We start from the raw sequence: 27708 nt of genomic DNA, 5'->3' as shown, positions 1-27708 counted from the left end.
TGGGCTGCATGAGGGCACCAGCCTTGTGTGAACCTGCAGGCTTTAAGGCCCAAAGTGTCACAATTCGTCTTCTTTGTATCTCTTCTCTTAGTCCAGAGATTTGCAGAAACTGGCTGTGGTCTGTCTGAGCTGCTGCTTGTAGCATGGTGATAATTTGTCTGTAGTTTTAGGGACGGGGCATCTCTTTAGGATTTTTAGCTCTCGTTGCTGTTTCTCGTCCCCAGTTCAAAACCAGCCTGTGTTTCCTGGGTGATTCAGCATCTCTGTCGGGTTTTTCAGTAATCTGACTAAAAGAGGAATGCAACAAAACTTCCTGAAATTGGGTGCCCCAGATAGGTGACTTCTGGTAGGGGAGGGTTTCAACCCCTAGCTTCAGCATGTGACGGAAAGAAAAACCTGCTGCACAATTCTGGTCTGTCTTCCCCGATGTAGGTGACTTTTTTTGCTGAGGGTTTTTGTGGTTAGATGCTCTAGAGGCCTGCTTGCCTTTTTTCTTTCTGCCAGTGTGAACTATAAAGCAAATTGCTGTGTGGTCTGAAGACAAGCATGTGGGTAAAAGTGATAGAAAGAAACTACGTTAAGGCAACGTGATCCTTGTTTCAAAGGACTTCCAGTTTATTTTTTGAGCAGGGTCAATACTTTGCTGATCTTTTGCCTTTTTTTGTAGTAGTATGTGCATGCATCTAGCCAGAAGTGACTCATTTTCTTTTTCCAAGGAAGCTTCGGGGTGGTTTATCAGGCATATCCGCTTTGCTCTAGTGAAACTGCAACCCGAACGCGTCTAAGGCCTGTGCAAGGAGCAGGCAGTGTCACGTTTATTCCTGTTTGTGGCTCCTCTGCTAATGTTTAGCTGCCCCAAAGTGTCAGCAGCATTGAGTTCTCTGTGCAGGAATGACCTTTTGGGAGCTGAAGTCTTCCTCATCCTGTCATGCTGCTTGATCTCCATCCTTGGGGCTTTGCGTGCTCATGCACTGGTAATAGGAAGGCTGCTTAAAAGTAAATGTAAGATGGTCTGAGTCTTTTTTTTAAAGCACTGGAAGAACATGATTTGAGAGTAGGTTTGGGGATTGAGATAATTGCAATGGAAGCATCTCCTGATATTTTGTTCTTGCCCGTTGCTCACATTAATCCATGTGTATGTCCTGTTGTTCCCTTCAGGTACTAAGTTTTTAATTGTGCTGTCTTCTCTTAAAAGCCTCATCTCTGCAGGCTGAGAACTGCTTTTCAGGGTTGTGCAACACGTGGGTGTATAAAAGATCATCTGGGGAGGAGAGGTGTTGCAAAAAGGCATTATTGTCTTTCTGCCTGAAAATACCCCTGAGATGAAATGCATCCTGTGTGTGTGCACAAATCTAGCTAATCCTCCCCACCCAGGGCACTCAACTGTTGCTGTCCATATGGACTTCTAAGGTAACTTGGTTTCATGGCTGTAGTATGCTTCGTCTGTCGTGTATTCCTGCTCATAGCAAGCAAAGGGGAAATTGTGTGCTGCTTTTGCCACTGTGGGATGTGCAGTCACACGAGTGCTCTGACAGTCTTACAACTCGTTACCCAACATCTCTGTCACTAGAAAGCTTTTTCTGCTCCGTGTTGTTGCCTCTCACCTTCCTTCCACCTCCAGGTATGGTTTGAAGAAACTACTTTTATTCCGAACTGTTGAACGTCTCACCTCTGTCTGTTCAGTTGCTGATGCCCAGCTGATATTTGTACTCTGGGCAAGTGTCTTAGTGAACAGTGTGCTCTAGTTGTGCTCAGTGGCACCCAGATTGCTGCAAGGAATAGCCAAATGGCTACTAGATCCGTGTATAAATCTTTGCCTAGATCTGGAATTTCTCTTGGCATTGCATGGATGGAGGCAGGCAGAGTGTCTGTGCTGCTGTGCGGGTGAAGTCGTGGCCACCTCTTGTTTCCAGTTTTGCTGTGAGCTGACAAATTCGGTTCATGAAATCATCTTGTGAGGAGAATTTCTAAGACTGAGAAGACTTAAAATATACATAAAATTATATATAATGTTTTCAAGTGCTAGGTCCTGCACCTGGGCTGGGGCAATGCTGAGCTCAACTCCAGGCTGGGAAGAGGATGGCTGGAGAGCAGCCCTGAGGAGAGGGACGTGGGGGTGGTGGGGCGTGAGAAGCTGGCCCCGTGTGCTGGCAGCCCTGAAAGCCAAGTGTGCCCTGGGCTGCAGGAGCAGCAGCGTGGCAGCAGGGCGAGGGAGGGGATTGTCCCCCTGGAGGATTGTCCCCCTGGATTGTCCCCCTGGGCCCCGCTCTCGGGAGGCCCCCCCTGCAGCGCTGCGTTCAGCTCTGGGCCCAGCACAAGGACACGGAGCTGCTGGAGCGGGCCCGGAGGAGGCCGCGAGGATGCTCAGGGGCTGGAGCAGCTCTGCTGTCGGGCCAGGCTGAGAGAGCTGGGGGTGGTGGGCCTGGGGAAGAGAAGGCCCCGGGGAGAGCTGCCAGCGGCCTGCCAGGGCCTGCAGGGGGGGCAGGAAAGCTGGGGAGGGACTCTTGGTCAGGGCTGGGGGGACAGGACGAGGGGCACCGGCTGGAGCCTGGCAGGGGGGAGGCTTCGGGGAGGCCTTGGGAAGAAATTCTTCCCTCTGAGGGCGCTGAGCCCCTGGCCCAGGCTGCCCAGAGGAGCTGGGGGTGCCCCAGCCCTGGCAGTGCCCAAGGCCAGGCTGCGTGGGGTCACCCTGTGCTGTGAGGACATGTGCCCTGCCCACGGGATGATCTTTTAAGATCCCATCCAACTCAAACGTTTCTGTGCTTCTGCTGCCTGTGGGACCTGATTTCAGCAAGAAATTGGTGATTAGCTTTGTCTTTCTTGTGCAACCTCCTTTCATAAGGAAGTAAGATGATGAATGGATGCCAGTTCCGCTCCTAGTAGGCAATAACTGCAGCTGGAAATACTTCCCAGCTAATAAACTGCATTATAACTTATGATAGCCTTGAGTTTTTTGCTTTAATACAAAGATGGAGTCTGTCTTGAATACAGCTTATGGCTTCTAATGTGAAAATATGAAGTCAGTAGTGCGAGACTGCCCTGGAGAATATTTGCTCTGTAAGCTGCTGACAACTGTGTTTGGAAATGCAGTGCTTCAGCCTCCTTGGGAAGGAGTGCTTGTAACAAAGCATGAGCACGCAGTGAAAAAAACCACCCTGTGAATCTCAAACTTCGTGCCAAGAATATTGACTGTCCTCTTAAAAGCTCTTTCTTGTTGCTTCTGCTCTGCCTGTGATTGGTGTTTTTCCTAGATCTGCTGGAGCTGATCCTGTACCTGCTTTTTCCCCCTGTATTGGTGGTCAGCTTTAGCAGGTTGTTTTTATTTTGGGATAAAACAGATGATCCAGTTGGCCCTGCAGCCTTCAGCAATGATACCTGACAGGCTTTAAATCTATGCATGCCACCTGCTAAACTCTCCTGGAAAAAAAAAAACAACACAGGCTTTTTCTGATGCTTAGAAGGCCATCCCCATCATGTGTGGTTGGTTCCTAGAGTGCAGGGAAAGTCTGGGCTTGTGAGCAAGTTTCTTATGAAACCTGCCACAGAATAGGGCAGACCCAAGATGTTACTAGCTGGGGGTAAGAAATTACTTGTAGTGTGCTAACTGTCTCAATGCCCTTTTGGGGTGGGGCTGTAAAGGAAGTTGGCAACCCTGCTTGGATCTCCCTGGTGCATCTTAGCTGCTCCTGAGCATGCCAGACCTTCCTTCTAGAGCTTTGTTTTAGTAATTTCCCCTTGATAGCTCCAGTGGGAGAAGAAACATGGAAAACTGGTGTCCAAGCTGTTTCTGCAACCTCAGAGACTCTGACAAGGATGAGATTGTGCTCTTATGCTCTCTGGCTCTAATGAAAAAATGAAGTGATTTGCTGTGTTTGTTCTCTGATCTCCCCAGTTTGCTCTGCTCCTTCCTCCTGTGACTCCCACAGATCCTGGTAGGGGATCAGAGCTGATGCTCTGGGGGATGTCACTATTGCATGTTTTGCTCATCCTAAACTAACGTTGGAAGCAGGAGAAAGCACTGAAGACCAGGGATATTGGCCCTAGTATGATGAGTATTTGTAACCTCTTAGCTCACTCCTTGTGAAAATACCTATCCATCTATATCAGATCCCCAAATCTCCATTCTTCTCCCTGTATCTTGACAGCAAAGGACTAAGGTGCTGTGTATAATACCCTCAAGATTTACCATTAAGATTTTCTGTAAGACTTTCACTGGGCTGCCTCAGGATGGATGTTTTGAGATGCCATTTGCTCTGTAGAAGAGGTCTCTTGGGACAGATAAGACAAGCTGGTGGGAGTTTAGTTGTGATAACAGTAAGTGAAGCATTTGCATCCTTCTCCAACAAGCTTGGGAGATCCCAGTATTTACTCTTTATCATGTCTAGCTCCTGAAGTTTCTGTACAAGGGATCTGGAAGCAGGGAAGCTCTTGTGAAAGCTTGTGGCACAGGGTTGGGGTTTCGCAACTGGAGTCATCTCAATGCTTTTGATTTCACTAGAGAAGAAAGCAAAACCCTTGCCCTATATGAAGGGTTATCTGGAATATGGTATGTTCCCCTCCATCCTACCTGCCTAAATAGGGCAATGTGAGCTTAGTGAGCTCAATCTATTCCTATCTGAAAGCCGTGTGGCCTTATATTTTGGAAACTTCTCTCTAGATAAAGGTTCTAGACAATGGTTCGTGTTGGCTATGGACCGCGTGGAGCTCTTTGCAGCCATGACTAAACTGTCAGCAGAGTTATCTCCTGCCACGTGGTTGAAGTGTTTTGGACAAGACTGAACTTAGAACTTAATAGAAAGTGTCTTCCAAAAAGGCATGAAAATCTTCTTGAAGCCTAATAGGAAGGAACCTGTGTTAGGGAAAGGTACTTGCTTGCTGAGCATCACCAAAGAATGGCTGGCTCTACGCCTTTCTACTGTTTCAGTAACAGGTTTGTTTCTGTGGTTATTTCTTTGTGTATGATGGCCAAGTACCGGGGTTGGGCTTGTCAAACTTGTAGATCTCTTATAGTAAATATTCTGGGTTTTCAGCTGCAAGTTTGAAAAACGACAGCTTTGACATCTCAGCTTAGTCGAGAGAAAACCCATGGGCTTCAGGATGCTCTGTTTAAAATGCCTACTTCGAGCTGAAAGAGAAGATTTAAGAGAAGTCACACTTAGGTTCCTGAAAAAGCTGAGCCACCTGTTGCGGAGAGAGGACTTGTGAGCTGGGGTGTGCTGAGCAAGCTGCATATGCTGGGTTTGAACCTGTGGGCTGAGCAAATGATGGGTGGCAAAGATTTCTCCAGCAAAGGGAACAAAACCTTACTAAGCTGTGAAAAGAAACACGAGCAGCCCGATGAAAGACAGAGCTAGACGAGACGCGGAGCTGCCTCCATATTTTCACTTGAGAGGGATGCTGTGAAGCCAAACAGATGGAGGACTAAACTGTGGGTGGTGTGTGAAGAAGGTGCTTGCATAATGTCCCAGGAATAGAAACAGGTGTGCGTTGCTCTGCTTTTCCTCCCTGCTGCTGGAAGCAGGTGGTATCAGCTGTTTACAAAAAGTTTTAACAGGCTTCAGTCAATACTCAAAAGAACAAAAAAGGAAGAAATGTGGAATTGTCGGGGGCTTGGCAGAAAACTGAACAACAACTCCATTACAAAATACATAATATTCAAGTTAAAATTTACCATGTATTACTAATTATCGGGGCAGAGCATTTTCTGCAGTGAAAATGTTGTCAGCCTTTCTTAAATAGCGCTGAGGAAGACGCAAGGTAAGGGGTTAGGGCTTTAAGTCTCGCAGCCTACTCAATAGCTTGCAATTGCTATGCTGCTAAAGAGAAATGGATATTCTTGGAAAGCAGCACAGTCCAAAACCCCAACTTTCTGGAATATGCAAAGTTGCTTAGAAAGCTAAAAGTTAATAGTAAGGATTAAAGAGAAGACAGTGATTTACAGTGATTTGGCCAACATTATTAGCTTGAGGGGTTTATGCTGGAAAAAAGTTTCCATCCTGACCAGACTCTTTTGGAGTCTGTTGTTGGCTGCAAACCTCAGACTGTTTTAAAACTTGGTAAGGCACTTTGTTTCTCAAATGGAAACATCCATTGAGAAAGGGAAGAAAGAGGGGAAAACACTCAATTTTTTTAACTCGTCTTTCCACGTCGTTTCTGAGTATGGTGTGAGCAGTGGTCACTTTTTTCCTTGTCACTGGGTTGTGCTCTCCCTATCCAGGAGGCAGACACCAAAAAACGAGGGGAACTGTGGGCCCTCTCTGGGGAGGGAGCTCATGAGGTCACCTAGTCAGATTTCCTTCTCAGGTCAGCTCTGAGGTCATCTGAAAAGCAAGCTGATCAAATAAAACCTTACAGCTGAACCTCGTGGCTCGGCAGGGCCTGGTGTGATGTTGCAGGATGCAGAGGCTGGCTGCAAGAGCATCGCTAGATGAGCAGGAACTGCCACGTCCTGTGTGATGCAGAAGAGCATGGGGTTTAAGAAGAGCAAAGGGTTTAAGTCTGCTGCTTTGTTTTGATTAAGTTCACGACATGGAAAAAATAAGGTTCCCCATTGAATTGGGTAGGAAAGGAGGTGTCTTCTAGCAATTATTAGTCCAGATTTTTTACGGACTGCTTCGAAATAACAGTAGTGAAACGACTTGCTCACCTGGAGAGAGCAGTAAGAATGTATAAAATTTCCTTCATGTGTCTCACTTGACACCTGTGGGCTCACTAAAACCAACTAAAGTTACTCCATTTAGCTTTGGTGGGTGCCGACATTAGAATGACTTCTGCAAATGATGCAGTCCTCTGCCTCATCCTTTCTTAGACTTCTTGATAAGCTTCTTAACAGCTTGAAGATGCACGTATTGGCTCTTCCCCAGCTTTCTTGGCGTAAGAGCTTCCAGATCCATGTTTATATGTAATCCATGTTTTTATGTCATAGCTGAGCTGTGAGCGGACCGAATCAGAAAAGTGAAAACTTCTTCTCAGTCATTCCACTCAGGGACGTGTAAGGAGAAATGATCACTTTCTGGTTAAGAAAGTGCTCTGTGGTCTCTAATGCCTAAAATATTTGAGTTTGGGGGAGCTGATTGATTTGTTTTACATCTCTGAAGTGAGGAAGGCTGTGGCCGAGAGGTGTGGAAGATGTGCTAATGCTGCCAGAATTCAGGTCATAGAACAAATTGTCTCCTTTCCATTGTAACCAGAGGGACTCTTGCATAACTGTTCTTGGACCAGCTTAAGAGGTAGCAGAGATGGGAAAAAATAGACAAACATATTGCTGATAAGCCCACAGAATCCAAAAATAGGATCGGGCTCCTGGGAATGAAAAAGGACCCGCTGGAGGTCTGCTAGACTGACAGAAATTCAGATACTGTCAAATCAACCGTGAGCCAAACAGAGCTGCTGTCACACATCAGCCAGGCTGTATCTTGATGCAAAGGTACCTGGCTTGGTTTATAAACTGTGTCCTATCTTGGAAAATTGTTTTCTAGTTCTCGCAAGTGGTGTGGAAGCTCTGTCTCCCACGCCTTGCTGCTCACATCTCACGGACGGAGGGGAAATTGGAGGGAAGAAAGTCCTGCAGAGGTGAAACTGAGGGAGCACCTATGTCAGGTTCCTGGTTTTTAGTTGAAAATGGTCCTTAAGGAGACAAAAATGGACTGCCATTTTTTGAAATAGAAGCATGAAATATGTTTTTTTTTTCACACGTCTTTCTTTTTCTTTCTCATTTGTGGTAGATTACCTGGCTCATTCATTATGCTACTGCAGATGCCTTCTGCCTTGTGCTTTTGATGAGCCCTTGAGTAGTAGTAGCAGGACCCCGGTCACTTTTATAAATCGGGTAACTGTGTTAGGCCCTGTAAACTCCTCCTAGGTCAGCCCCTTTCCTGACCTTTCAAGGTCTGTCTTATCCCTGAATAACCTGAAAGGAAGGTTTACGTGGCTTCAAGTGCTTGAGGGGGGTTTTTATGAACTTGGTACAATGGCCTCAAAGTATTTTTCTTGTTGAATATATGTGTATATATATATATTTTCCTGCTCCTCAGGTAGTTCTTTACCCTGTTAATGCAGGGTTTTATAATTGCCCTTGAGTTTCAGGAGTGTGTAAGAACCATTCCAACAACAAAATATTGCTAGCTGATGGTCCTTCCTGTTTTGTTTCTGGTGCTTGTGAAGTCTAATCCTGAAACTTCTCACTGGGTTCGTACTTGCAGAGATGCTTTGTTAAGTACTTGATACTTTCCCTTAATTTGGTTAATAAGCCAGCATTTCTTTTCAGGACCTTTTAAGTATTTTCAAGAGGTAGCAGACACTGGCTTGGTCCTCCATCCAGCAAGTTATTTAACGTGAGCTGTTTTCAAAGTCTTTCTATTTAACCAAAAAAAAAAAAAAAAAAACTTGACCGAAGAGCAAATGAAATCTGCTTCTTTGGGACTTATTTCAAGTGTTTCATCTTCCCACTTCCATCCTTTCATGTCTCCAGCTGTACGTGCGGAGTAGTCTGGGCTAGCGGGCTGGCCTGGGACAGCTTTATCCCTGGGGGGCTCCTGTGATCCTTTTCCACCCAGCAGCATCTTTCGGAGAGCTTGCCAGTGCACAACTGCTCTGCCTTGGAAGAGGCTGAGGCCCCAGGGCGTTGATGCTTGGGGAGGGAAGGGCGGCGGAGAGCAGAGAGGCTTATGCAAGCAGACCGAGTTTTCTTAGAAAAATAAGCTGAAAATAAAGATATTTTTAGCTCTTGGCTAGCGTAAGGAAATCTGCTTGTTTTCTGTGGATGGTAACTTTTTCCTCAATGTTCTTATCTAGACAGGTTCTTAAAGATGAAAACCCCAAGTGGGCTCTGCTAGAAAGTGAAGGGAACCAGGCTGAAAGAAAACCGTTTAATCCTGGAAGCTGCGTGCAGCTGACCTGCCCTTTCAAACTACACAGGCGAATCTTCCTGGGAACCTCTTAATAACTAAACCCAGGATGGACAATTAAAAAAAAAAAGAGATGCTTTTCTGTGGGAGATCCGTGCTCCAGAAAGTCCTCCTACGTTTTCCTGGAATGCAGCTGCTTTTTGGTCTGTATTCCTGGTGTGAGGTGCGTGATGCTCCCGGGTCGGTGCTTCAGCCTTGCAAACTAGCAAGTGTTTCTGTTTTTTTTTGTGATGCTTCCATAAGGATGGCTCATCAAAAGATTTTCAGGAAGCTTTTTTTTCTATTTTTTTTTTCTTGCCTGGCGCTCAGAGGTCTGCTTTAGGTGGTGTCTGTGTCATCTCTGCGGTGACATCCATGTCTTTCTTGGTAGGAAAGGAAAGGTCATCTTGTTGAGTGAACACGTTTCCCTCCGGTCAGGCTTATTAGCAGTGACTGTATGCTTGCATAACTGATCTTTAGTCTGTGGTTCTGAGCACTCTGCCCTGGTAAAGATCTGCGGTTGTTTTTCCCCTCACCTACTGCATTGTCACAGGGCTACGAAGAAAAATCAGCTTTCTCTCTGAGGCTTTTTCCTAGAAAGCTTAGAGTTTTATGGGGAAGGCAAGAAAAATACTGGTGCTGCTGCATCCTGGCCTTTGGGCTCCTGTGGGACTTGCTGCTTAGCTGCTCCAGATGTTTGGCTAGGCTGCTCTGGGCTGGAAGCAATTCCAACCAAAAAGCATTGATGGACGCCTTGGGGTCTTGCCTCAAGACCACGTTCTCTGCAAGCATGGGGCTGAGGCTCATAAGCAGTGACTGATGTGGATATTGATGCTTGGAGGCACGTCGGATGGAGAGCTTTGTGTCAGCATCTCCACACCCCGTTGTAACCTCACCAGTTTGCTCCAGGTATCTTTGCCTGACCAACATCAATCATCTCATTGTGAAGGACGAGGGGGAAAGGTGGAAATAGCTGTAAGGATGGGCAGCGATGCTTGATGCTCCATGAATTATAGGATGCCCATGTTCTCCGTGATTTCTTGACCACCCAAATAAGTCCTGTTTTAGCTTTGCTTAGAGTTCCACCAGGGATGGAGGAAAAGTGGCTGTCCTGCTGCGAAGGCAGCTTGCTGCAGATGTCATTCTTCCACTGTAGTAATTAATTTGGGTCTACCGCTCTGCTCGTCACTGTTCATAGCATGCTGAGTGGTGGTGCCACTGGTAACCATCTAGAAGAGCATCGTTAATGCTGGGGAGGGCTCTGGAATAGGCTGGGTTAATGCTCGTGGTGCTAAAAGCCCTCAAAAACATTTGAAGAAAGCCTTTGGACTGACAGGTCTTGGATTTGCATCAGTAAATAAGTTTATGAATCCCTCGTGACTGGTCCCTTCCATAAGGAAAATAAGATAGCAGCGGATGCAACGGTCAGAGGGAGTTCTGGTTTTTATTTTTACTAGAACCGGACTCTCCAGGCATGGCTTGGAAATGACTGTGAGTGTCCTGCTTGCTCTGGGAGTCACCCCGTGGATCTGGAGGGGTGGTTCCCTTCCTGGCTTCACACTTTCTCCCCTTCTCTTGCTTGTGTCACTTCTAATGCCACCATCGCAATGACCTTGCCTGGCGTTTTGAGATGCTCTTCTGAAAGCAGAATGCGTTGGGGGAACTTTGCAACCACTTGCCAAGTGAAAGGAGAAAATTCCCTTCCCCTGAAAGGTTCATGCGGCTGCAAACAGAGCCAAATCACTTTGTCCTTAATTGTGTTTTCCTAAAGATCAGCTCCTGGGTTTTGAGTACACCCATCAGCAGTCAAGACAAGTATTTACCTGGAAGGAGTGACTGTATGACCTGCTGCTTGTCACCTGTCTTTCCTTACCCGCTTGTTTCCCTGGATGCCATTTTCATTCACCGCGCGGTGCCTGGATCGAGCTCATAAATCCTCTGGGAGGGGAACTGTCGCGTCTGCCTCCTTGTGTTGAACTGAGGATGATTTATATGGGACTGGAAAGAATTCAGCCACAGAATCACAGAATAGTCTAGGTTGGAAGAGACCTCCAAGATCACCGAGTCCAACCTCTGACCTAACGCTAACAAGTCCTCCACTAAACCATATCCCTGAGCTCTACATCTAAACGTCTTTTAAAGACCTCCAGGGATGGGGACTCAACCCCTTCCCTGGGCAGCCTATTCCAGTGCCTCACAACCCGTTCAGGAAAGAAGTTCTTCCTAATATCCAACCTAAACCTCCCCTGGCACAGCTTTAGCCCATTCCCCCTCGTCCTGTCCCCAGGCACGTGGGAGAACAGACCAACCCCCACCTCGCTACAGCCTCCCTTCAGGGACCTGTAGAGTGCAATAAGGTCACCCCTGAGCCTCCTCTTCTCCAGGCTGAACAGTCCCAGCTCCCTCAGCTGCTCCTCGTAAGCCTTGTTCTCCAGACCCTTCACCAGCTTCGTAGAACTTCTCTGGACTCGCTCGAGCACCTCCATGTCCTTCTTGTAGCGAGGGGCCCAAAACTGAATGCAGTACTCGAGGTGCGGCCTCACCAGAGCCGAGCTGGGGCTCCTGTGGGGTTGGTGCTTGATGTTTCATTTCATCATGGATCCATCGGCCTACTGGGGTGGGAAGGGACCACTGGAGGGCTCTGCTCCATCTCGCCCTGCTCGAAGAAGGGTCAACGTGAGCTCGGACCAGGTTTGCCCAGCCAGATCTTAAAAAAAAAAAACTCCAAGGATGGAGCTTGTGCAACCTTCCAGAGATACCTGCACTTTAATGTAGACAGTGGGAGAGAAATGGAGACATGAACAGTTCTCCTGTATCCATCTCCTGATGGAGGCTGACCATTTTTGGTTATCTCCTGGGCTTAATCAGTTAGGTGTTTTTTTTTTTTTTTCTTTTTTTAGTGCTCTATCCGAAAGTGAATGCCTGGAAATCCTTTCTAGGGTTTGATGGTCTGTCTTGGTGGCAACTGGACTGATGTGGAACAATGGAAAGGAAAGGAAAAAGTGCTCGAGTCAGAAACTCTCCAAAATCTCAGAGATGGGGTTGGCTTCCTCATGTCTCTCGTGTCACCAGATCCTGCTGACTATCTTCTTTTTTTTGATTACTTTGGCCACAGGACACGCAGGGTGTTTGGAGTGGGAAGGAGCTTGCTGTGCAATTAGAGCCTTATCAAGTTAATTTATGCCCTCTCGGTGTGCGAAGCCAAAACAGTATCTGGCTTTTAGGACAAGGGAGCTACAGAGGAGCAGCAAACCGCGATGGAGCAGTGAGTGTTTGCTTTGGGAATGGAAGGGGAAATAACGTCTTGGAAGAAGCCAGAGGGAACAGATCTTGTGTGTGTGGGTCTCGTTGTGGTCGGAGAGGGTGTTTTGGTGCAGAGCTGTGGGCAGGAGCCTTACCTGGGAGGGAAGCAGCAGTTGGTACATGGGGAGCAAGCCTACTGCCCCCCAGCTTAGCTTCTCTGCTGTACAAGAACAGTTTTGAAGAACGTTTCTTGCAGCCACGTGGAAGGAATCAATCACAGGAAATAAAGAGCTTGTAATCCATTTAACTACGACTTTCCACCTCTCATTAAGTCAGGGACGTTCGCGCTTAATTCTCTGGGTAGCAGTTGCACAGCAGACGTGCACGGTATTGATTGTAAAATAAATCTCGCTGCTTTTTTCCCCCCCTTACTGTTTCAATTAGCGTGTGCTGTGGGTGTGGAGGCATTTTGCTCGTTCTCAGATGAGCGCTGTTGGCGAGGTTCGTGCAGTTCTCCTCTTTTCCTGCTGGCATGAACCAAGCTTTCAGCGGTGCAGCGGGGAGCGCGTCTCGGGGAAAGCAGATGACAAGCCCTCTGGAGCAATATGTTGGACCGACTTCTGCTCTAGCTGCTAACACCTTCCAGAGGAGATGAAAGCTGCCCCTCGGAGGGCCAGCTAATGCAATTCACGTGTGGTTATGGTGAACCCTTTGGGGTGTGGGTAGGGAAGGGTAATCAGGGAGGGGGGAGAAGCTTGTCTGTAAAGGAAACTGCATGGCAGGGTGTGCATGTTCAAAAACACTTCTGTTTCCCTTTAGTTCCTCAGCGAAAACACATGCTGAGCCCGGATAAGGCTTGATATAAACTTTTGTTCTCCATCTTGGCAGAGACGGAAGAGCTCTTGGGATACGTGGAAAGGAAAAACTGTAATCTTAAAAAAAAAATTAAAAAAAATTAAGGAATTGAGATTTCATTAAAAAAAAAAAAAAAAAGGAAGGAACTTAGATATTCTTCAGCACCTAGCTGTGTTTTCTTGGTCTTGCTGTCTTCGCCCACTGGTGACTTTCCTTTCCTCCTTGGCTATCTCTGCTGATGTGGTTTCATCTCCCAGACTGCTGGCATCACAGTTCACCCTCTCCTAGATGATCTTTAGGCAACAGAGGTTGAACGTGGGGTGCACGGGACAAGACGCAGCCTCCCTCCCCTTCCAGCTTCCCCCAGACCTGCTTGGCACTTTGTGGCATGACTTCTCCTGTGACTCAGCTACCTCTTCTTCCACCCCTTCTGCCAAGATCAACAGCCACTCCTGGTGCTGTCTGGGTCCTTGCCTTGTCCCACCCCAGTTTACTGTTGAGCTGTTTTTTTTTTTTTTTTTTGGGTTTTGTTAACTGTTGGACTGCTGTGCTCTTGTGGTGCTAGTCTGAATATTCCTGGCTTGCTGTCCCAAGGTGGTTCCACCAGGCGTGGTGCCAAGGCACCGCTCCACAGTGATGGGATTTGGTGGCTTTTCATGTGATCCACACATCTTCCTCTCCTGCAGAGCCGATGATCTGAGACAGACGGGTACTGGAGAACCTCTGCCTTCTGAAAACTCTGTGCCTCCAATGTATCTGTGGTTGAGGAAGGATGTAACCCAGAGGTTCTTCCCCATGGGTTCTCCCCTGTTTACCAGCAATGACATAAAAGGTTGGCTGGTGTAATGTGGAAACTCCTGCTGGCCTCCTGGAGGCTGCCCTTCCTCTTTCCAAACACTGGTTTGCTTGAATACTGCTTAAATGTAGGATAATTCTAGAAAAGTGACTGGGATCATAGAATGAATGGTTTGGGTTGGAAGAGACCCTAAAAACCATCTACTTCATGGGCAGGGACACCTCCCATGACATCAGGCTGCCCAGGGCTTCATCCAACCTGGTCTTGAACACCTCCAGGGATGGCTCTCTTTCTGGCTGATCTGATTCAGGCTTTCAGAGCCCAGAGGACTGGGGATGTCCTCATCACTCTTAACCCATCAGCATGTTATGATGCCCTGCTGAAATCCACTGGCTTCCTGGCATTTTTTTTGGGGGGGGGCTTAGAAGTTAGCATGTGCCTACCAAATGCTGGCTCAGAAGGACGGGGCTATCCTCTCTCCCAGTGTGAAGATCGCGCAGTGGTTTGGCTGCCGTGGCTTTCCACGTGAAACTGTTTGTATTTCTAATTGGGTAAGTGACCCTGGTGCAGCACTTAGAGCCTTAGCTCTTCTCAGCCAGAAAGCACTATGCATAGGAAATGTGTTTATAGAGCTAATTAACTCCTTGGAATGGGAGTTCAGGTACTGCTGATATTTCCTTTATTAATCTTTCTACCCTTTTTTAAAAACTCCCTTTCAGCCTTGCTTAGAAATGAGTTTAACGTTTATGTTCCAGCAGTGGAATAATATTTCTGTGCCTGCCAAACAGCGTCCTGCCTTGTCCAGCAGTCGCCAGCCTTTCCATTCAAGCACAGGAGACACCTCTACATGCAGCCCAACTTGGACTTTCCCTGTGACATATACTCAGAGGTGGAAGTAGACCTCTACCATACTCACCAGCTAACCTAAGGATGGGACCAGCTCTGTCTATGGCACTTGATGCATTTTCCTAGCTTTTTTTTTGGTACAACTCACCCCAGACACCTGTATTTTCAGTGGCCTCTAGTTTCTCTGCTAGGGAGTATCAGGTTTGAGAGTAGCCTCTCAGGCTACTTAAAACTTCTTTGCTACTTCTAAAAGAAAAAATATAAATCAATTACTCACATCTCCCTCCAAGTCTAATGATGAGGCATTGGTAGGAGTTGTTGCCCATCTCTCCACCAGCCCCCAAAATAACAAACTTTTCATTGCCAGGCAGACTTTAGCAGAAGGGGCCAACAAGTCCCTTGTTTATCATGTGTTATTTCATAGCTTGGAGTGCCTTTGGTTGCTTCCACAGATTTAATATCTCTAGTGCAGAACTCCTTTTGGTCTACTCTGACAAGACAGCAACCTGAGTAAATGTGTGGGGTGTCCTCCCAGCTTTGTTGGTCTGACTTCTGTTGGCCTTCTGACTTCTGCGTGTGGACCAGAACCCATTTCAGCTGGTTGTGCTGGTTTCCAGTAAATAGTCACTGAGAAACCAGGCAGGCACTGCTCATGGAGATCCTTGTAGGCATTTGTCAACTCTAATCCGTCACCAGCTGGGTCTCTGTATCTTTCCAAGAAGAAACTGAATTTACCAAAGCTGGATTGTTTGTGCTCTGTCCGTTCCTTGTGGACCAAGACAAAGAAGTAGGTTTTTGGTTTTAGACATCATATCTGGTGCCTGGGATTATTGCAGAGCCATAATCTGGCAGGATTAGGGCAGGACTCGATGAAACTGGTGCTGTTTGCTCCTGAACTTTGGAAGAGGGGAGGCAACAGAGTCTGCTCGATGGCTTTAACTGTAGCAGGTGTTGGGCTTTCAGAGCTGCACTGGTGTCTTGACCTGCAAGGTTTTGTTGTGAAGGCCCAAGCTCGTGCAGAAAGCAGAGATGCCATTTGGTTATTGCTCCGTAAGAAGTTTGTACAGGTTTTTCCGGCGTCCTGTTCCGCTTCTTCAAGCCCTTTAAAATGCTGGGCACCCAATGTGCCCTTCGTTTGTGGAAAATGTTAAGAAGCTAGATTGCAGAGGGCGTTAGCATGTGCCGTGCTTATTTATTTAGTGAGATTAAAGTAAAAGTTCTTCTTCTGTAATTCCTTTGAAGTGTTTATCTTTTGAAGTCTGAATTCTCATTAACTGGAAGTGTACAACCCCCAGACTACAAGCTGCCCTAGTTTCAAAGTGTTAATTTTTTTTTTTTTTTAAATATATAAGAACAATAAACAACAGGTCAGACCCATAGGGGCTACACGTCAGCCAGCTCCTGCCTATTTGGGTCATCCCTCAATGCTTTGTGAATCAAAGTGGCTCTGCAGGGCGTCTGCCTGGGCTAGGATGTAGTCATAGGGTTTTTGGCATCGCCAGGCATCAGGGAAACAGCGCTGTTCCTCTTCATAAGAGTAAGAGTTCTCTGATAAATCAAGCCCTGTAGGCCTCTTAATTCTTATTTTCCTTCCCCTCTGTATTTTTTGTCACTGGAGCAGTTGCGTGTGGCACATATGCAGCAATTAATGGCTTCAGATTATCCTTTTTCTTTAATTGCTTATTTGCCAGGGAAAAATCTTGGTGGCGTCAGGCACTTTAACACATCCGATGCTTTTCCTTGTGCTGGGACTCTTCTGTTTTGCCCAGATAAAATTGGATGCTTGAGCCCTGGGATTAAAAAAAAAAATAAAAAAGGTAGGAGACCGCTAACCTCACCGGATTTCCAGAGCAGGGAATAACGATGAAAAAAGAAAAACCCCACTGGTTCATCAAGAGGGCTTCAGGAATTAAGGGGTCACCACAGCTGCTCCTTGGGCACCCTCCACCACCATCAAGGGCAAAAGAAACTGCACAACAAGAGGCAGCATCTTGGTGATCGACGCTGCTTGTGGCTTTGAGGTCTTCTCTTTCTGTTCCTGCCTCGAAATTAAATCTTGGTCTTGTGAGCGGAGATGTTCTGGGCCTGAGCCAAGAAAATGTGGAAAGTACTGCTCAGCGCGTGCATGAAGATTTCCTCTTGTGGGGACGGCCGTAGCAAACACCCCTTCTATAGGAGTTGTTCTGTTATTAAACAGATGGGGATATTGTCCCTCTTCCATTCCTGTCTTCCGAGCTGGGGAAAATGAAATTGCATTACTTTGTTTTGGATGAATTCAGCGTGTTGAAGAGAAGATTGCTATGAAAACCGTGAAAGTCACAAGGATTTAGAGCAGTTCCTTTAAAAGCTTTAAACCATTTAAGTCCTGGCCAGGCAAAAAGGATTTCTTTTGCGTGTAGAACGGGAGGGCTTGCTCTTGAAGAGATTAACTTCTTTTATTTAGAAAGTATTTTAAGAAAATCTGGATGTAATTAGGGGAACAATTGACCTGAAGGCTTACAAGAATATCAATATGGTTAATTGGTTATCAGCAATGTTCTCATGTGTTTGGAATAGGTAATTACTTGCTTAACAAGGTTTTAAGCATAACTAGCTTGATAGAAGCTTTAATAAGAGATATTGAAACTTGACAGATTCCTGATAAACCATGCCATGAGTCACCAACAAGAGGAAAAACACTTTTAATGTGGAAAGCGGCAGAATCTGCCAAAGCCCTTTCAAAATGGGTTGGTTAAAATATCTCAGGCACCACTGAAGCCTGTGTTTTCAGCATTTATTTCAACCACAAGCAGGGAAACTTTGCTCAGGCCTGATTTTTTTGGGAGGTTGCACTTCATGTGCTTGGGGCCTGCTCTGGTTTTGCTCGTCCCGCTGCTCTGCAGGCCTTGGGCATCGCTGTGTGTGGGGGAAGCACGTTGAGGCTGTGGTGACCATGGCATTTTTCTTCTGTCCCCATCACTCTCCCAACAAACCTGCCTCTCTGAAACTACGGGATCCTCCTCTTCAAACCTCACAGAGACTGTTTTCCACTTGCTAGGCCCTTCCAGCCACGTCTTGATGGGTGGAGATGTGGAAGACCACAGTGGTCTTCCTCTCCCTCACTGCTTGGGTTTGCATACTCTAGTTTCTCCCTAGACTTCAGGATTCATGAGTTTCCATCAGAACATCCTCAGCTCCGTTTCCATTCATTCCTGGCTGTGCTGAGGCAGTTTCAGAGTCCTTGGCAGGCTCGAGCAAGAAGTCTCATACTGCACTGTACCGGCCTAGGGGATCTGGGAGACGGCTGGAAGTAGGAGGTCGAGGTGAGGCAGGCAGCAGCCCCTTTCTCTCAGCTCTTCCCTCAAACCATCCTGGCCAAACCACGCAGGCGTTCAGGATAGTAATGCCAGTAATGCTGCTGGATGCACAGTAAGCTGGTCTGTGGGCTATCAAAAGATTTGTCCGAAGATACTGGGTGAGATCAGCCTGACCTGGGTGAAGCTGGGTTGATTAAATAAAAAGTGGAGAGGGATTACAGGGGAGGGCTTGGGCCGTACCAAGCCTTGCGAGAGGGTTAGGTCCTACTAAACCCAATTTTCCATGGCTTCATTCACATTATTTACTCAGCGCACTGAAGGATTTGTGCTGTTGCTCTTCCCTTTGCAAAAATGATTAAATTGAGATGGTTTAATGATCAGTGCTGCTTGCTCTGTTCTCTCCCAGCTCCAGGCTCGTAAGGCTACAGTGACGGAGGAGTTAACTTGTACAGAAAAAAAAAAAATCCAAATTTTTAGGCCAAATCTCCCCAGAGAGCTTCCCTTTTAAATTTGCAACTTGGATTCTCTTGCTTTTTTTTTTTTTTTTTTTTTGTTCCAAAGCTGTTTGGAAAGGAATAATGTGTCACGGGCTGTAACGGATACCTACAGCCCAGGACCTCAGGAATGCAGTGTGTGCTAATTAGGCATCCCGGAGCCTTCAGAAAATGCTCCTCCTGTATTTGCAGATGGACTCTTCCCCGCTCCCCCTTTTGGGGCAAGTCGGCTGCCAAACCTGGTTATTCGGATCTAAAATGTTTTGTAGCTATTGGCAGCTGATGCATCTTTAAAACCAAGGAGGATGGCTTATGTGGGTTTGCTTTTTATTTATTTTTTTTCCTCCTCCTGTTGCGTGTTGCTGGATTTGAATAATTAATGTATGTTGTCTTGCTTCCTGTTTTCATTTCTGTATGTAACGCTAACCAGCGGAGGTTTGAATCATTCATAGGCTGCTTTCTCCACCTCAAAGCTGTAGATGTCATGGGAACACTGATTGTAAGGTACTTTCTGCTTTTCTCCATTAAATCTGTTTCTGGAGGCAGAAGTAAGGACGCAGTCCATCATCTCAGCCAAGCGAGGAGCTCTGGTATCAGTTTGGCAACTTCATCCGTGGTTTGCCTCGAGCAAAGGCATCGTGCTTGCTGTGCTTCAGTCTCTTCCCATACCTCCTGGTCTGTGTAGGTGTGGAGGGGAGGATGGGTGCTGTGCTGTATGTTTTCCTTTCTGCTGGGGGATTCTGTGCATCTCCTAATGACGTTCATGGAGAAGAGGGGGTGATTTTAGGCTTGTAGGCTGTGCCTTGTGTAGTTCAAGGCAAAGGTGCTCACGTTGCTATGTTTAGGAATGGCTTTTTCTAAACTCATGTTGGATTTCTTCTTGGGCTTCTCCTGACTTATGGAGGGCAGCCTGAAATGGATGGAGAAGCTGCTGCAGCCCAAATCTGTGGGGTCCCATAGCGTGCGCCCCTGTGGTGGTTCCTCAAGAGGATGAGGGCAACAGCTTCACTTGGTGGGCTGTGGAGCCTTCTCAGCTGTATTTGGCCTTGCAAATTTTTTAAAACCTTCCAGAGGTGCCTTCTGGTGATGGCATTGATTGACAGATGTGCTTTTGGGCTGCTCTTTTACACTGAAAGCACTCAGACCCTCCTGAACTGCGCCAGGAGGCTGAGAGATGTTGGCTTAGGTGCTGGTTTTGGATGGCTGCTGGGTGCTCTTCAGAACTGGACCATAAATTTGAGCTGTTTGAATCTCCTCTGGCTACTGGTAAGGGTTTTTCTTTAGGAGGAAGGGTCGATTGCTGGTCCCTCTCCACCTGTGAAGTACCTTATTAAAGCAGTGCGATGCTATTTGAAAAAGCTCTGGTGCCTCCAGCTGTGGATTTTGCCTGAAAATGTTAGACTGGAGCTTTATCCAAGCTTCTCATGCTTCCCCCTCCCCTCTGTTTATGGGAGTCTGGGGTCCAAGTTGCATTTCCAGATAGACTTCCATTTAGTTATTCTTTTACTATTATTTGGGGAGAGGTTGAACATATCTGTCTCAGACCTGTCCTAGAAGACTTCTGGAAGCTTACAAGCAGTCCCTTGCCTTGTGTTACTCTTTGAGCATCTATAGACCACCCCTGTCAAACAGCAGCACTGCCATCTTCTCTTGCTTCCTATCCTTTTTTTCCCCCCTGTTGCCATCCATTTAGATTGTGTTCTCTTTTGGTACACTCCTGTTTGAGTTTGCAGTGTGATTCCTGTAAGTCAGCAAATAAAGCACCTGGTCAAAGCTCTTGAAGATGGCGAGGGTCTGTTTGTCCTCGTAACTAAATGAAGAAGAGGTGGAAATGGGGAGAGATGCTGTCCTTTTGAGGCTAGTTCATGAAGGCTTTCTCATAATAACTGTAGTCTTCAGGACACCAGTATGTGGCTTGGTGGTGGGGTTGTTGGACGGAGCATGATTTTTAAGTCCTGCTTGTGTCCTGTACCTTGACATTGCTTGCTGTTCAGGATCTTCAAGGCAGATGATGTGGCTTTGTCAAAGTCTCTTAAGTAGCATCGAGCTTCTCATGTCCTATTCCAGCTGACGGCCGTTCCTGCCTGCGGTGTGCTGCTGGCGCATGGGGAAGGCAGCCTGGGAAGCTCTGGGAGGGACAAACCAAAGCAGACAACAGCAGAGGAAGGGAAGAGGCAATTTGTGCACTGACTAATGCTGGGTTTTGTAAATACCATGAGAAACGATGACGTGAAGGCAGGGAGGTGACCTCGGGCACGAGGCCATGGGGTTGCGGGGCAGATGATTTGGGAGAGAGCAGAGGCGATGTGATCAGCAAACAGCTCTGGTTTTGGACTGGATGTGCTTGTGCCTCCATGCTGTGTCCGCCCTGAGGGGATGAATAAAAACACATTGGGATCTAGGTCAGCTACCACCCGATGTGCAGCCAGCAAGTCCTGAACATCTCACGTCCTCTGCGTGGGTCAATGCCCCGAGTGGTGATGAGAGCCCTAAAGAGAGGTTTCCTGAAAGGACAAGGCTATGTTTTGATAGAAGGAAGGAGAAAGGCAGAGAAGCTACAGCTTCTGAACCCTGGAGGCACCGCAGAAATGGGCTGGTGGGCAGCAACCAACCAGCAAGATCCGTCTGCCTGCAGGATGCTGAGCCCTGGCTAGGGAAAGCCAGGACGGGGCTGTCCCAGGCTGCCAGCGCGAAGCCTGGAGTATCAATGGGCTCAACAGCCAGAAGCTGGAGGGGCTGAGCTGTCTGTATCCTTGTTGAAATTTCTAGAGCCTGCCACAGTGTTTGCAACACTTGCAGCATCCCCTGTGCATTGGCTGAAGGGAGAAGTAGGCGGTCAGCCTAGTTCTTGGAGGCTTCACTCTGCAGGACATGGCAATGAAAGGTTTTTTGGTGGCTAGGACACCTCTTCAGGAGACAGCAGCGTGTGGGTGTGCGCTTGTGCACGAGGACACTGGAAAACCCCTGGTGGGGGCGAGTACAGCTGAAAGGCTGCCGTGACGCCACGAGACGGGCGAACGTTTGCTCTGAGGTTCCCATCCCCGAACGCTTACTCTATGAATTAGTAAGGATGTGCAGCGACTCGGTCTGTTCTTGATATGAATCTCAACGGAGATAAAAGCAAAGCTTCTCAATATGCAATAATGAAAAAAAAAAAAAAAAGCCCTGTGACGCACGGAGCCTGTAATCGATAGAGCAAAGTACTTTCCCTTCAAACAGCGATGTTCCCACGCATGGCAAACCGAGCATCGGAGTCGGGCCGGCCCTTTGGGAGTGGATGCTGCTTGGTAGAGAGGGAACCGTGCTGGGGGAAGGCTGCACCCAGCTCTGCATCCCTGCGAGTGTTTGCTGTGAAGGTAGGGGGGTAATATCTGCCTCTTTGCAGCCTGCACAGAAGTGTTAGCTCCTTGCCTGGGACCGTTTTGCAGCCCCCGCAGGATGCTCGCCGTAAACTGATTCAGCTTGGCAGGGTTTCAACTTTGCAGAGGTCTCGGAATCAATTTTGAGGCTGTGCTTGCAGAGGGTTCGGTTCTTTACATTTCAATCATTTCTATGAATCTAATCATCGGGGCAGCAAGTAGTCTGTCTCTCGCTCTTGTCCTTGTGTGGCTTCTCTCACCGATAACTCCTATGAATGCGTTCTTCTTCAGGGGTGTGGGAGAAACAGCGCGAGGAAATAAAACTTGCCGACTAATTAAACTTCTCAGTCTTGTTGAGTAACAAGCTGGAGACGTTAGCAGGGCTGGGAATAGATCTGATTATCATTTCTTCTCTCTCAATAGCCAGAGGACATGGTTAATTATTCAAGTGCTTGTTAAAGTATTAAAACATCGCTTGGCACCTCTAATTTCCTCTTTTCCCTCTCTTGCTGAAGGGCGCTCCCAGGACCTGATGGATTTCTGATACCTCGCTCCTGAGGGGCTGGAAGGAGCATGGTTAAACACCAGCCGCTGCAGTACTACGAGCCGCAGCTATGCTTGTCATGCCTGACGGGGATCTACGGCTGCCGCTGGAAACGGTACCAGCGCTCGCATGATGACACCACCAAGGTGGGTAGCGGACCGTGAAAACCCAGCCCAGGAGCTTTAAACGCAAAGGAGATGCTGGGTGCTTGGTTTTTTGTTGGCTTCTATAGGCTGCGTCTGGGAGAAGTCCTCAGCCTGTGGCTGATGGAGCAGATGGGCATGGTCTTGGTGCTCCATGGGGTTGAGTGGTATGGGTATGGCTAAATCTGTCCTTATTTTCCCTTTTGGTGCTGGGGAGAGTTCTGTTTTCTCCTCGCTCCTCCATCGTTAATGTGTTTGCTCTGTGTTCGGCCAAATATGTGGAACCTGCATTTCTTTGTATGTGAGAAAATACCTTTGTAGGTAAGTCAAGGCAGCAGGAGGTGAGAACCAGCTGGGGATGAACAGAGGAGCTGTTAGAAGTGACTGTTCCCTCCCCTGCACAAATGCAGCTTATTCCTTCTGGCAGAGGGAACCCAGGCAGCTGGGGCCAGACCCATGTGTCCCTGGTCATTTGGGGCCGGGAGATGGGTCCCTAGGACCTGCTGTGTTTGCAGGAAGGAGGATGGAAAAACTGCTGTCAAAGCTTCAAAGCTGTCGCATGTACAAGAGCTATTATCCAAAAGATGGAATTACTGCTCTTCTGTGCTCGTATTGTCTTTTGTGTGTGTATTACTTAAGGAGAAAAAAAAAATCACAAAGCAAAACTTAAATCTCACTTGCTCTGGCAGTGCTCCCAGGAGACGCTTTGATTGCTTTCTGAGGGCTCAGTTTTGCTCTGTGACAGTCAGCTGTTCCCCTTTTAAGTCTATAACCAGGAATCTTTCAGGCTATGGAGTGCCTCTCTGGAAAAGAGACTGTTGAGGAGAAAACAGTTCTGGGCAGCAGATCCCATGCCAGAGTCATCCTGGTTCTGAATTGCATCAATTGTTGGTGGTGCAGCTTGGCTGGGAGCTCCCGTGTGAACTGAAAAGTCATGGCTTATGTTTGTGCAGCGTAAAACAAATTTCCCTTTGCAGAGTAGAAGTGTTTGTGCTGTTTTCCCTCCTCTCTGTCTGGCCAGCTTATTCTCAGTGACTGTTTTTCTGAGCCAGCAGCAAGTTTCCTTTGAGCAAATACCCGGGCACATCCGCAGCGGAGGGTGTAGTTGGATTTTGAAGACTTGGTCAGGAAAAACAGTGGGATGTAATGTCTTGGCACGCGTGCGTGTACTAATTTAAATACTCAAAATGCCTTGTTCCTTATGTCTTATGAACCAGAACGTCACGTTTCTGAGCTAAAAATCCATAGGAAACACTGCCATTGACATAACTTTTCATTGAAATCTGGCTCCAGTTGCACTGTTTTTTCTTTTACCAGAAAATATCAGCGGCAGCTTTCCAATGCTGCTTGGAAATTCAGTTGTTTTTCTGGTGCTGGAAAAGAATTTGCTGTGTTTAAAGTTACCTTGGCTATGCCTAAAAATATGTCTGGTCTATGAGCCTGTTTTAAGCCTACATGGGGTCTCAGCTTCCACTTCAAAGACACAAATGGAGCAAACTTATCTTTTGTGTGAGCAAGGGAAGGTCTAAAATTAGCTGCTCACTATGGAAAACCAAGGTGTGAAGAATCTGTCCCCGCCTTGCTGTCAATAAGCTGCCTTTCAGGTAGTCAGGTCCTGAGATAAACGATTGTAGCACTACGGGTTGAGGGCAAAAAAAAAATGTGCAAATGAAACCTGGTTGTCCTCTGGAGTGGTCTATTTGCATGTGTGTGAATACTGACACGGTATTTGGGTGTATCTGTGAGAGACTAGCTAGGAAAATACCATACCACAGCTGAAGTGCCTATTTGCTTTGCACAAAGGCAGTGGCGTAGTGATGACAAGAGCTATTCTGTTACCCCGTATCCATCCCTATAGTAACTCAGCCACTGCACACCCAGGGGAGAGCCAATTGCAGTGTAATAAACCTTTGTCAGTGTGGTTTCTATTATATATATTAAAATATATATATTCCATGCTTGGGAGGTCTTAAGTCTTGCAAAAATCTAGAGCTACCTGGGGAGGGAAGAATAAGGGGTGTGTGTATATGTTACATCTATACGCTTTGAATACGTGCTTTGCTTTCTGATAATTAGGGAGCAATTTGTCTTAGATGGCCATGATGTACCCTACATTGTTTCTGTTCAAAAGATCAAGCTTTTCTAGAATGAAAAGCTTTCAATTAACTGGGCTATGACCCAGCCTTGCGAAGAGCATCCTTGAAATCTGATGATCGCGAACGTTTGTTTTCTGAGTTGTGCTGCACCTCAGCAGCCAGAGTTTTAATGATTCTGCTCCTCTTCCTGCAATTTTATGCAGCTCAGGCTTCCCATGAAACACAAATTTGCATGAAAATGAGGATTTTAATTGTAAGCTTGAATTCTAAGTTTGTTTTGGGAGACTGCATGCTGGAATTGTGATGATCTCTTGCCTTCCTAGAATGGCTTCGGTTGGAAGAGGCCCTAAAGATCACCCAGGCTGCCCCCAGCCCCACGCAGCCTGGCCTTGGGTGCTGCCAGGGCTGGGGCACCCCCAGCTCCTCTGGGCAGCCTGGGCCAGGGCCTCAGCGCCCTCAGAAGGAAGAATGTGCCTCAGCTTTCCTGATCCCATCCCTGTACTCTTTGTGTCTCCTTTTGAGAGTGCTGGAGGGGGGCTGAAAGCAACCTGCACACTTGGTCTCCTTTTTAAATTGAGTTTAAACAGCTGTAAAATTTCTTTTTGTATTGTGTGGCTTCAGCTTTACTGGCAAGATCTTTTTTTTCTCTTTTAGTGAAAAGTATGTAAAAGAAAAAATCATCTTCCTGAAGTTCAGACCACAATAATCTCTGTAGCTGGTGTGAGGGAGCAATTTCTGCTCTACCTACAGCTTGTTCAGTGGTTATTCAACCGAGGAAGTCCTTAGGAAATCAGTGCATCTTCTTAACAGGGCTCTATCTCCCTGAGCACAGAAAATGTGGATAAATAAGCTTTGGCTTGTAGTTGCCAGGCGCGCTTTGAAAGGTCCAAAGTTCAGATGGCAACTTCCAAGGTAGCTCCCGGACAACATGATCCTGTTGATGGATTGCCAGCAATTAAACACACAGAGAGAGGCACGGCTAATTGCTGTGTATGAACACAATGCTCCATGCGCAGCTTGTGTACTTCACCCGAAATGACCTGCTGCTGGGTATTACACCACCAGAACAGCTCTCGCTTCCAAGGAAGAGTCCAGAGCTGGCTGCAGCATCTTTTAAAATCCACCCAGAGCTCTTGCAGGATCGGTATCCACATGGGAGATATCGATGGATTGCGTTGTATAAACATGAAGCGAGATTTATCAGCTGGTTTTGTTCTTTTTTTAATTGATTCCAAAGCCATGTTGTTTGTACACAGCAAATATCACACCTGGGAAATCATCCTGGGCAGGACTGGGGGAAGAGATGCTCTGCAGAAGAAAATTGCAATGATAATTTTAAGTCTATCCAGCAAAGAGAAGTTGCTATGTTCATTGGCTGGCTGTTTTGCGTGGTTACTAAATATTGAAGTCTTGAGACTTTTGCAGACCTATTTAATTCGCTGTCAAAGGGGATAAAATAATACAGCTATTTGCCAAGAGCTTTTCTGCTTGGTGGCAGGTTTGATTGATAACCACGCTTCCCAGCCATCAACCCTTCTGAGATAGAAGTGGAGGTGAACAAAATGTAACCAGGATCTCTTCTTGTCTCCCCCACTTCCATCTTGTCCTGGTTTTGGTGCATATACCATCTTTTTTTCCTCACTAAAATTGCCAAGAATAGGCAAGACTAGGTGCCTGGTTTGGCTGCATACAGAAGGAAGGGCCATCACCTGGGGCTGAAACCCAAATTGGCAGTTTTGGATCCCAGATGATGGAAATTGCAGGATTTCTGTAATTTGTGTTCTTCAGTGTCATCTACAACATATTTAATGGAGGTCTCTTCGTCTACTGCGTGGATGGTGCCCTTCGTGGGACTTGTACCATCTTTTTTACCTCCCATTACTCCTGTGAACACCCCTGGGATGTTGTGGGTGAAAGGAGCAGCGTTAGCGATGAAATCCCTTACAGGCAGGAATTTGCTGTCTGAATGCCCAAATCCTAGAGGTGTTAACCTGAGTGTCTAATAAACCACGTTCTTATTAAGAACCTGGGAAGTTGGTGAAACTGGAGCTAATGAGGTGCAAATCCAAGTGCAGGAGGGGATTGCTTTGCAAGCCTTTGGGGCAGTCAGGACTGATGGTCAATGAAAAACGCGCGGCCCGCAAGGTTGGATTTTTGGTCATAAAAGTAAGGTTTTTGTTGTCCTAGAAATATGACTTGTTCAGAATCTATCACAAAACAACCCAACCTCTCATCTTTCGGTGTTATTTAATGTGGCTTTGCAGTGGCTGCTGCAATGTTTCCCTTTCTGCCATCCCCTCCTGACAGCAGCATTCAGTAATTGCAGCGGAGACGTTTCCTCATCGCTGCTGCTTGGTAGGCATGCTGCTCCCGTCAGTGAGGAGCTGTCAAGCCCTGAGGAATGCCTTGGCATGCAACAGCTCCTCTACGCCCAGCAGCAGATGCTTCACGGTCTGTGGAGCTCAGGAGCTGTCAGGTTATGGTATCAGAGGTTCTTTGGAAACACCTTGGGCCAGGAGCATCGCTCCATCCCTCTCAGCTAAGCAGGCTTTTAAACCTGTGCTGGGCAAAATACTGAGAAGGGTTGGGAACGCCTGGGGCTGCTCTGATTGAGTGCAATAAAAACTTCACAGGGCTTCGAGTGACTCCAGCTCCCTGACCTGAGGCCTCTGCAGCAGCTGGGCACGTCCAAGTGGGAGGGAAGGGAGAATTTCCCAACACGGCCAGTTCTTGCACAGCACCCTTCTGGTCTCGTCCTCCGCCCCGTGGTCCAGTGTTAATGACTGGAATTGCCAATCTTCAGGTGGAATACCAAAGCCTTCAGCCCTCCCGTGTTTATCTTGCAGCGTGGAGCATCATATGCCCCTCTACAAGCTTGCTTTTTCTTCTGTAATGGGGTAACCTGAAGCACAGAAATCAAAGCTGATCTGTGATGACTTCGTGGTGGCCAGAATGGATGAGTGTTGAATCCCAGGAGTCCCACGCTGACACGGACACTTCTGAGATTTCACCAGATCCCGTGATTGTGCTTCGGGGCTTCCTGGTGGCACTGGGTTTTGCCTGTTGGCTTGGAGGGGAACAGCTGGGCACAGGATCTGCCATGCCTCAGGAACCGCAGGCAGCTTGGTGGGTCCAGGCTGTGTTTGATGTG

General features: G+C 47.2%; 1 protein-coding gene across 4 annotated transcripts in view; it reads left to right on the top strand.

The window, feature by feature from the left end:
* The window catches only part of GDPD5 (glycerophosphodiester phosphodiesterase domain containing 5), a 158158-nt gene that overhangs the window by 34088 nt on the left and 96362 nt on the right, over positions 1-27708 (top strand). For 3 of the 4 annotated variants that reach the window (XM_035343866.1, XM_035343836.1, XM_035343844.1), the window contains exon 2: positions 22290-22464. In XM_035343866.1, the coding sequence (XP_035199757.1) occupies positions 22348-22464 (117 nt within the window). In that variant the 5' untranslated portion in view covers positions 22290-22347. Of the gene's footprint in view, positions 1-21749; positions 21772-22289; positions 22465-27708 lie in introns of those variants that run through there. The other variant, XM_035343855.1, reaches the window with a different exon arrangement.

The sequence above is a fragment of the Oxyura jamaicensis genome, chromosome 1, assembly GCF_011077185.1.
Source record: "Oxyura jamaicensis isolate SHBP4307 breed ruddy duck chromosome 1, BPBGC_Ojam_1.0, whole genome shotgun sequence".
NCBI classification, from domain to species: domain Eukaryota; kingdom Metazoa; phylum Chordata; class Aves; order Anseriformes; family Anatidae; genus Oxyura; species Oxyura jamaicensis.
Note: the sequence above shows the minus strand (reverse complement) of the source record. Positions and strands in the feature narration are given on the sequence as shown.